At 36.6% G+C, this 10000-nt stretch overlaps 1 protein-coding gene across 1 annotated transcript in view; it reads right to left on the bottom strand.

Moving 5' to 3' along the window:
- The window catches only part of LOC137634699 (mucin-17-like), a 54328-nt gene that overhangs the window by 21633 nt on the left and 22695 nt on the right, over positions 1–10000 (bottom strand). The window contains exons 3-5 of the mRNA XM_068367190.1: positions 8764–8923; positions 4897–6528; positions 4082–4444 (exon numbers count right to left, since the gene is read on the bottom strand). Of these exons, the coding sequence (XP_068223291.1) occupies positions 4082–4444; positions 4897–6528; positions 8764–8923 (2155 nt within the window). The remainder of the gene's footprint in view (positions 1–4081; positions 4445–4896; positions 6529–8763; positions 8924–10000) is intronic.

Genomic DNA, 10000 nt, shown 5'->3' with positions numbered 1-10000 from the left:
TCAGTGAGGAAAGGAAACAAAGAAAAATAAAATATCTTAAGAACAGTAACAACATTAAAATAAATATTATATAAACTATAAAAACTTTAACAAAACAAGAGGAAGAAAAATCAGATAGAATGGTGTGCCCGAGTGTACCGTTAAGCAAGGGAACTCTAACCCAAGACAGTGAAAGATCATGGTACTGAGGCTATGGCACTACCCAAGACTAGAGAACAATGGTTTGATTTTGGAGTTTCCTTCTCCTAGAAGAGCTGCTTACCATAGCTAAAGAGTTTCTTCTACCCTACCCAAGAGGAAAGTAGCCACTGAACAATCCCAGTGGTATTTAGTCCTTGATAAATCTACGAATGCGCTAATTCATAAGATATCCTACTGTGACGAAAGAATGTTGTGTGCCCTGTGTAAAAAGTCTGGGTCTTGTAGATTGCGCTGAACAACAGAAGACTGTCAAGTTCTGGACCCCGAATAAATAGTCTGGGTCTTGTAGGTTTGTAACAACAGAATGCAGTCAAGTTGTTTACTCAAATTAAGCAGTCGAGTTCTTTTAGGTTGGGTTGTAACTACAGAATGATGTTAAGTTTTGTGCATTGTATAAATAATAGGGGTCTTGTAAGTTATACTGTAACAACAGAATACTGCAAAGTTCTGTTCTGTGTGTAAATAGTCTGGATCTTGTGAGTTGTGCTATACCATCTGATTCCATTTAGATTCTGTGGGTCATGCTGTAACCACAGAATGCTGCCAAGTTTGTACCATGATTAAATATCGTGGGTCTTGTGGGTCGGGCTGTATCAACAGAAGAATGCCAGGTTCTGTGCAGCACAATTGAAATAGTCTGCCGTAGTTCATGATTTAACAACAGAATGTTGCAAAGTTTTGTAATTGAGTAAATAGTCTCTAGCTTATGGGAGATGTTGTAAGAACAAAATACTGCCAAGTTCTGTTCTTAAAGTAAATAGTCTTGGTCTTGTGGGTCATGCTGCGAAAACATAATACTACCAAGTTCTGTGCACAAAGTGAATGCAGTAGTCTGGTTTTTGTAGGCCATGCTGTAACAACAGAATGCTGCTAAGTTCTATAGTCAAAGTAAATAGTCTGGTTCTTGTAGGCAATGCTGTAACAACAGAATAATGCCAAGTTCTGTGGTCAAAGTAAAGAGTCTGGGTCTTGTAGGCAATGCTGTAACAGCAGAATAATGCCAAGTTCTGTGGTCAAAGTAAATAGTCTGGGTCTTGTAGACCCTGCTGTAACAGCAGAATAATGCCAAGTTCTGTGGTCAAAGTAAATAGTCTGGTTCTTGTAGGCAATGCTGTAACAGCAGAATAATGCCAAGTTCTGTGGTCAAAGTAAATAGTCTGGGTCTTGTAGACCCTGCTGTAACAGCAGAATAATGCCAAGTTCTGTGGTCAAAGTAAATAGTCTGGTTCTTGTAGGCAATGCTGTAACAGCAGAATAATGCCAAGTTCTGTGGTCAAAGTAAATAGTCTGGGTCTTGTAGACCCTGCTGTAACAGCAGAATAATGCCAAGTTCTGTGGTCAAAGTAAATAGTCTGGTTCTTGTAGGCAATGCTGTAACAGCAGAATAATGCCAAGTTCTGTGGTCAAAGTAAATAGTCTGGGTCTTGTAGACCCTGCTGTAACAGCAGAATAATGCCAAGTTCTGTGGTCAAAGTAAATAGTCTGGTTCTTGTAGGCAATGCTGTAACAGCAGAATAATGCCAAGTTCTGTGGTCAAAGTAAATAGTCTGGGTCTTGTAGACCCTGCTGTAACAGCAGAATAATGCCAAGTTCTGTGGTCAAAGTAAATAGTCTGGTTCTTGTAGGCAATGCTGTAACAGCAGAATAATGCCAAGTTCTGTGGTCAAAGTAAATAGTCTGGGTCTTGTAGACCCTGCTGTAACAGCAGAATAATGCCAAGTTCTGTGGTCAAAGTAAATAGTCTGGTTCTTGTAGGCAATGCTGTAACAGCAGAATAATGCCAAGTTCTGTGGTCAAAGTAAATAGTCTGGGTCTTGTAGACCCTGCTGTAACAGCAGAATAATGCCAAGTTCTGTGGTCAAAGTAAATAGTCTGGTTCTGTTAGGCCATGTTGTAACAGCAGAATAATGCCAAGTTCTGTGGTCAAAGTAAATAGTCTGGTTCTTGTAGGCAATGCTGTAACAGCAGAATAATGCCAAGTTCTGTGGTCAAAGTAAATAGTCTGGGTCTTGTAGACCCTGCTGTAACAGCAGAATAATGCCAAGTTCTGTGGTCAAAGTAAATAGTCTGGTTCTGTTAGGCCATGTTGTAACAGCAGAATAATGCCAAGTTCTGTGGTCAAAGTAAATAGTCTGGTTCTTGTAGGCCATGCTGTAACAACAGAATAATGCCAAGTTCTGTGGTCAGAGTGAATAGTCTGGTTCTTGTAGGCCATGTTGTAACAGCAGAATAATGCCAAGTTCTGTGGTCAAAGTAAATAGTCTGGTTCTTGTAGGCAATGCTGTAACAGCAGAATAATGCCAAGTTCTGTGGTCAAAGTAAATAGTCTGGGTCTTGTAGACCCTGCTGTAACAGCAGAATAATGCCAAGTTCTGTGGTCAAAGTAAATAGTCTGGTTCTTGTAGGCAATGCTGTAACAGCAGAATAATGCCAAGTTCTGTGGTCAAAGTAAATAGTCTGGTTTTTGTTGGCCATGCTGTAACAGCAGAATAATGCCAAGTTCTGTGGTCAAAGTAAATAGTCTGGGTCTTGTAGACCCTGCTGTAACAGCAGAATAATGCCAAGTTCTGTGGTCAAAGTAAATAGTCTGGTTTTTGTTGGCCATGCTGTAACAGCAGAATAATGCCAAGTTCTGTGGTCAAAGTAAATAGTCTGGTTGTTGTAGGACATGCTGTAACAACAGAATAATGCCAAGTTCTGTGGTCAGAGTGAATAGTCTGGTTCTTGTAGGCCATGTTGTAACAGCAGAATAATGCCAAGTTCTGTGGTCAAAATAAATAGTCTGGTTCTTGTAGGCAATGCTGTAACAGCAGAATAATGCCAAGTTCTGTGGTCAAAGTAAATAGTCTGGGTCTTGTAGACCCTGCTGTAACAGCAGAATAATACCAAGTTCTGTGGTCAAAGTAAATAGTCTGGTTCTTGTAGGCCATGCTGTAACAGCAGAATAATGCCAAGTTCTGTGGTCAGAGTGAATAGTCTAGGTCTTATAGGCCACAATGTAACAACAGAATGCTCTCAAGTTCTGTGGTAAAAGTAAATAGTCTTGGTCTTGTTGGCTGTACTGTTTCCACAAAATACTACCAAGTTCTTTGGTCAAAGTAAATAGTCTGTGTCATGTACGTTCATGCTGTAAATTACAGTGTTCCCAAGCTCTGTGCTCAAACTAAATAATTTGGGTCTTCTGGGTTATGCTGTACCAACAGAATGTTGTAAAGTGCTGTGCCTTGTGTAAATAGTCTCGATTTTATGAATGGGCAGAATACTTCTGTAAGGCAATTCAGGAGCTATCATGGTAAAACAAGTTTTTAAATAATTATTGATTTGCTTTCACAATTGCGTTGATGCTGGTCCCAATTAACAAGCATCAAACCATTCAGTTTGTAAGTTGGCGATTTCTTCATTGTATGATCTTGCTCTATGATTGTACAGAATTATTAACTCTTATTTCATAGAATGGGCAAATTGTCTATATATTTGGTATGTCTTTTTAAATCTGAAAAATAATCTATGAATTATCAGCTGAAACTTGCAATGTCCAAACATTAATGGTCTAGTAAGCATATGGGTTTTAACTCAAATCTTTGTTAGATTTCAATGATAAAAGACTACCACAGAGTAATACAACTTTTTATCCTAAGATAAAAATCAGAAATCTTTAAACCTATAGTATCGGTTATAGGGTCGTTTTGTTGTACTGAATGACAAATGAGGAATAGTATTGTAGCTGTTCTAATAGGAACTGCTACAAGAGAAAAGCCAGTTTGAAAACCTTCCAGTCAAGGGTTAAGTATATTGTGACCTCCTTGCATAATCTGGTCATTAGAATGAAAATTAGGTGATTAGCTTCCAATTTATACTAACATTATCACGAAATACTCACGTTCTAGGCAGCATACGCATTTGTTCTTACAATTTCCCTTCACAATTGCCGTCTTACATGATTTTTGGGCACTTTGACATTTCCCCCCTTGCCTCGTGCATTTCGTAGCTGCCTTGCAGTCATTATTGACACAGCAGACGCAAGTTTTCCCACAGATGTTGAGTTTCTTTCCTTTGCATTTGTTCTTCTTGGGTTGACATACTCCATTCTTCTTATCGCACTTTTCACTCTTACATTTTCTCTTTCGTTTTTCAATTTTTTGTCTGTTCTTATTTTTGCTTGTTTTCTCCGTTCCATTTTTCTTCTTCAGTCTACTGCGTTCTTTTTTTCGGTTGTTGGCTTTACCCGTCTTACCCTTAGAATCTGTTAAAAAAAAAAAAAAAAAAAACCGATTGAATACCTAATGGTTAAAAATGTATGCATTAGAAAATGAGCAGGATATGAAGTAGAGTATAGCCATGCCTTCCATATTGTACTTTAACATATGCTAATAACATCTAGAGAGAGAGAGAGAGAGAGAGAGAGAGAGAGAGAGAGAGAGAGAGCTCCGTGTAAATATAAAAGATAGCGTGTAAGAAGGCAAGTTGCGATTCTTCTAATACATGGGTGAAGCAAAAGTCTGGAATTCTAATCTATTTCTTTATACCCATCTTTATTCATAATACATATTAATTTATTTATATGTTAATTTTTTTCAATTATGTATGCAACCATAAATCTAGTTTCTTTCTTCCAACCTTTATTCATACTGTACTTTCATTTATCTATCTATTCATATTTTCAATTATGCATTCAACCAGAAATATAATACTCACCTTTGGCGCAGCAAACGCATCCACCGGAACACTCTTTCTGAAGGATCTTGGATTTCTTGCAACTAGAGCGACACTTGCCATTCGCACTGGAGCAATCGTCCATTTGCTGGCATCTCTTGTCAGACCTCTGTCCTGTTAAACAGCAGGTGCAATCGCCAGAGCAGAGGTCGGGACGCGATTGGCCCTTGCACTTGTTCCCGGGAGACAGACACTTTCCACCCTTTCGTATGCAACGCTGGTTCTTCTTGCATCCATTTCGGCTACCTTCCACCTTAGGTGACCCCTTCTTCTTTCCATTGGCTCCTCTGTTTTCGTTGTTTTTCCTTCCCTTGTTTCTCCCCTTGCCTTGTTTGCTTTCCTTTTCTTTCTTGTCTTGTTTTCCTTTTCCTCGGTCTTTTTTGTTGCTTTTATTCTGCCTTTCCTTTTTGCCTCTGCTACCGTTTCTAGGTTTCTTTTCTTTATCTTCCTTTCTGGCTCCTTTAGTTTCCTTGTCGTTTTTCTTATTATTCTTTGTTTTCTTGGTGGGTTTTTTTCTGCCCTGTTTATCGCCTCCAGCTTTATTTGTTTTCTTGTCTACAATTTTGCCGCCTCCTTTTTTCTTACCTTCGTCACTTATATTTTGGCCACCTCCGACTTTCTTTTCCCTATTTTGGGTCTTTTCCCCCCTTTTTACATCGCCTTTTTCGCCTCCCTTTTCTTCCTTTTTACCTGTATCTTTTATAGACTTTGCTTTCTTATCCTCTCCTTGGCTCTTCTTACTTTCATTTCCCTTCGGCCCTTTTTCTCCTTGGCTCTTCTTACTTTCATTATCCTTCGGCCCTTTTTCTCCTTGGCTCTTCTTACTATCATTTCTCTTCGGCCCTCTTTCTCCTTGGCTCTTCTTACTTTCATTTCCCTTCGGCCCTCTTTCTCCTTGGCTCTTCTTACTTTCATTTCCCTTCGGCCCTTTTTCTCCTAGGCTCTTCTTACTTTCATTTCCCTCTGGCCCTTTTTCTCCTTGGCTCTTCTTACTTTCATTTCTATTCGGCCCTTTTTCTCCTAGGCTCTTCTTACTTTCATTTCCCTTCGGCCCTTTTTCTCCTAGGCTCTTCTTACTTTCATTTCCCTTCGGCCCTTTTTCTCCTTGGCTCTTCTTACTTTCATTTCCCTTCGGCCTTTTTTCTCCTTGGCTCTTCTTACTTTCATTTCCCTTCGGCCCTTTTTCTCCTTGGCTCTTCTTACTTTCATTTCCTTTCGGCCCTTTTTCGTTTTGGCTCTTCTTACTTTCATTTCCCTTCTGCCCTCTTTCTCCTTGGCTCTTCTTACTTTCATTTCTATTCGGCCCTTTTTCTCCTTGGCTCTTCTTACTTTCATTTCCCTTCGGCCCTTTTTCTCCTTGGCTCTTCTTACTATCATTTCTCTTCAGCCCCTTGTCTCCTAGGCTCTTCTTACTTTCATTTCCCTTCGGCCCTTTTTCTCCTAGGCTCTTCTTACTTTCATTTCCTTTCGGCCCGTTCCGACCAGGCGACAATTTCTTGCCAGTTTGCTCCTTCACAACTTTATCAGCACTGGAGCCCGACGTCTTGCGAGGCCTCTTAATCTTATCTACTTTCTCTTCTTCTGCGCGAACCTTCTTGATATTTCTAGCCACTTCTGCTGTGAGAAAATACAAGTGAAAGCATTAATTTCATACGCTTGAAAGAGTTAATATTCTATGTCAGGATGAAGAAGACTGGATTTGAATGTAAGTTGTAGGCTTACACATGAAGGGCATGGGGATGTAGATTAAACTTCAATGTTATTTAGATAATAAAAATGTAGGCCCAATAGTTCTCTTACTTTGGCAAATATTACTTCACTAGTGCACGCGATCCGTCAAAAATGACGTCTATATATTTAGATAGATATGCACGCACACGCCACCCCCTTCTCACCAGACGATGGCTACTCCCTCTCCTCCTACCCTCTCCTCCTATCTATCTCTCTCTGTCTCTCTCTCTCTCTCTCTCTCTCTCTCTCTCTCTCTCTCTCTCTCTCTCTCTCTCTCTCTCTCTATATATATATATATATATATATATATATATATGTATATATATAAATCTATCTATATATCTATCTATATATATATAAATCTATCTATCTATCTATCTAATATATATATATATGTATATATATATATATATATATATATATATATATATATATATATATATATATACTGTATATATATACAGCCAAACACGCTTGCTCTTTTATATAAGGGAGATGAAGATATGATTGTTCTCTTACATAAATAACTATTAATGAAGATGTAATCGTTTCTTTACTAATAAAAATTTTATCGTCCTTTTTCACTGATAGCTATTACATAAGGAAGATGTAATCGTCCTCTTACATAGTTAACTTCTACTTAATAACAACAATTAGTTAATGAAGATGTAATAGTTCTGTTACTTTAATAATGTTACTTGATATGATGTAATTGTCCTTTTACAAAGATAATTTTTATTTAATAGAGATATAATCCTGAGGAGATAATCTGTGTCATTAATGGCGGAGCAATAACCTTATAAATTTTTTATTATTATTGTTATTATTTTTATTATTATTATTGTTGTTGTTGTTGTTGTTGTTGTTGTTGTTGTTATCATTATGATTATCATTATTGTTATGATTTTTATAATTATTATTATTATTCTTTTTATTATTGTTGTTAGTATCATTATTATTATTAATATTATTATTATTATTATTGAGTTAAAAGTAATGGCTGCATCGGCAGAGTTTATTTTCTTATCCAATTTTTCTATTTTCCGGATAACTCTCTTCTCTAGAGCGCTGCAATCAGCCAGCAGACTTGAAAAATTCATCAGTCGGGTGAATGACAAAGTCTTCCCGATTTTGTCATTCACCCGACTGATGAATTTTTCAAGTCTACTGGCTGATTGCAGCGCTCTAGAGAAGAGAATTATCCGGAAAATAGAAAAATTGGATAAGAAAATAAACTCTGCCGATGCAGCCATTACTTTTAACTCAACCTGCCTAAAAGAGGGTCTCCTACCACGATATTATTATTATTATTATTATTATTATTATTATTGTTGTTGTTGTTGTTGTTATTATCATCTTCATTACTATCATTATTATCATTATTATTATTACTATTATCATTACAAGCTAAGCTGAACTAATGATCTGTATACGTCCTGATAAGAAAAAAGCTATATTCTCCACGCTGGCAAAACTAACCGGTGATTATCTATCCCCTGGCTGCCGAGGTCGGTAAACTATAAGCTAAAATGTATGTTTCTACAGATCTCCCATTATGACATAATCGCAGTTACCCATAAATGGGAATAATTGGGGGAAAAGAGTAGACTTTGTTTTGTACACGTGTGAGATGATCAATTGTTGGCTGGATGATAGTGAAAGAAATAATGAATGAGGATAGAAGAGTTAACTGTTAAATTCCACGTTGGGGAATTTTTAACTCCTTGATAGCAAAATGGTAGCTGTCTTTTTATTTGTTTATATATATATATATATATATATATATATATATATATATATATACATATATATATAAATATATATATATATATATATACATACATTTATATATATATATATATATATATATATATATATATATATATATATATATATATTCTGTCATGCTGAGCGATTTTGCCAGACGTATAACTACTTTTGAGGTCTCAAAAGTTAAAAATCTTTGCTGGCTAGTCGAAAAACATTGTAAAATTATTTGCACATAAAAAAAAAAGCTTTTTAGCTCCTTTTATAAGTGAAAGAATTGAAATAAATTACATGAAACATCTGTAACAATATGAAAACAACAAGAAAGACCTTGAACATCAGAGCACTTGCCTCCATCATCTATTTTCCTCTTCTTGCAACAAATCGACTTTTTCGGGCAATCGAGTGGACCAAGGTCACTCTTGCACATGTCCGCTCTTTGACCCGTGACACAGATACCTCCAGCAATTCGGCATTCCTCATTGAAAATATCTGCATTCTTTTTCTCTGGCTGAATAAAAGTAAACATTGGAAATATTAGATATTAAATAGATATGGTGGTACAAGTGTTCTTATGATAACAGGCCAATCGAGAGGTAATTCTCTTTTGGCACATACAACACTTTCAGAAATATTTCTTAGTCGGTGATGGGGCAAATTGCTCTGTGTCATAATTTGATGATTCCCTCTATATAATAAAAAAGCAGGTGTCTGACTCATCATCATCATCATCATCATCATCATCAGTCGTTGTTTGTCTACTGCTGAATAAAGGCCCCATGTGTGTCCTTCTATTTGCATTTGTTAATGGTCTTTCCATGCCAGTCCACAACACACCATCAAACTTAGTTCGTCAATCCGTCGTATTTTCTTCTTTCCCCTACCTCTTTTGTAATATCTAGAACCCATTCTGTTATTCTGAATATCCATCTATTATCTGTCATTATCATTATAGGTCCTGTCCATGTCCATTTCTTTTTCTTACTTGTTGTCAGAATATCTTATACTTTAGTTTTCTCTCATATCCATGTTGTTCTTTTTCTATCTTTTAGCGTTATTCCTATCATTATTCTTTCCATAGCTCTTTGAATTGTAACTAACTTACGTTCTAAGGCTTTAGTAAGGCTCCAAGTTTCTGATGCATAAGTTAATACGGGTAGGCCCTTCTGATTAAATACTTTTATTTTTAGAGAAAATGGCATTTTACTTACCATAATCTTATTCTGTTTACCGAAAACTCTCCATCCTGTGCTTATCCTTCTTTTAATTTAGGTCTCGTGTCCTGAGGAAACACTTACTGTCTGTCCTTAATTCGTATATTCATTAACAATCTCTAGAGGCCCGTCCATAACTCTTATTTGTTGTATGCCTTTTCATTGACCGTTATCTTAGTTTTATTCATATTCATTTTCAGTCCTACATATTTACTTTCTCTATTCCAATCTTTTATTATCTTTTCCAATTCCACCCATGATCCACTTAGCACAATTGTATCATCTGCAAATTTAAAGTTGTTAAGGTATTCTCAATTAATATTGATTCCTGCATTTTCCTTATTTACATGTTTTAAAACTTCTTATAGACACAC

This window comes from Palaemon carinicauda, chromosome 45 (assembly GCF_036898095.1).
Source record: "Palaemon carinicauda isolate YSFRI2023 chromosome 45, ASM3689809v2, whole genome shotgun sequence".
In the NCBI taxonomy this organism is placed as follows: Eukaryota; Metazoa; Arthropoda; class Malacostraca; order Decapoda; family Palaemonidae; genus Palaemon; species Palaemon carinicauda.
The sequence above is the reverse complement of the archived record's forward strand: the minus strand, read 5'-3'. Positions and strand labels throughout refer to the sequence as shown.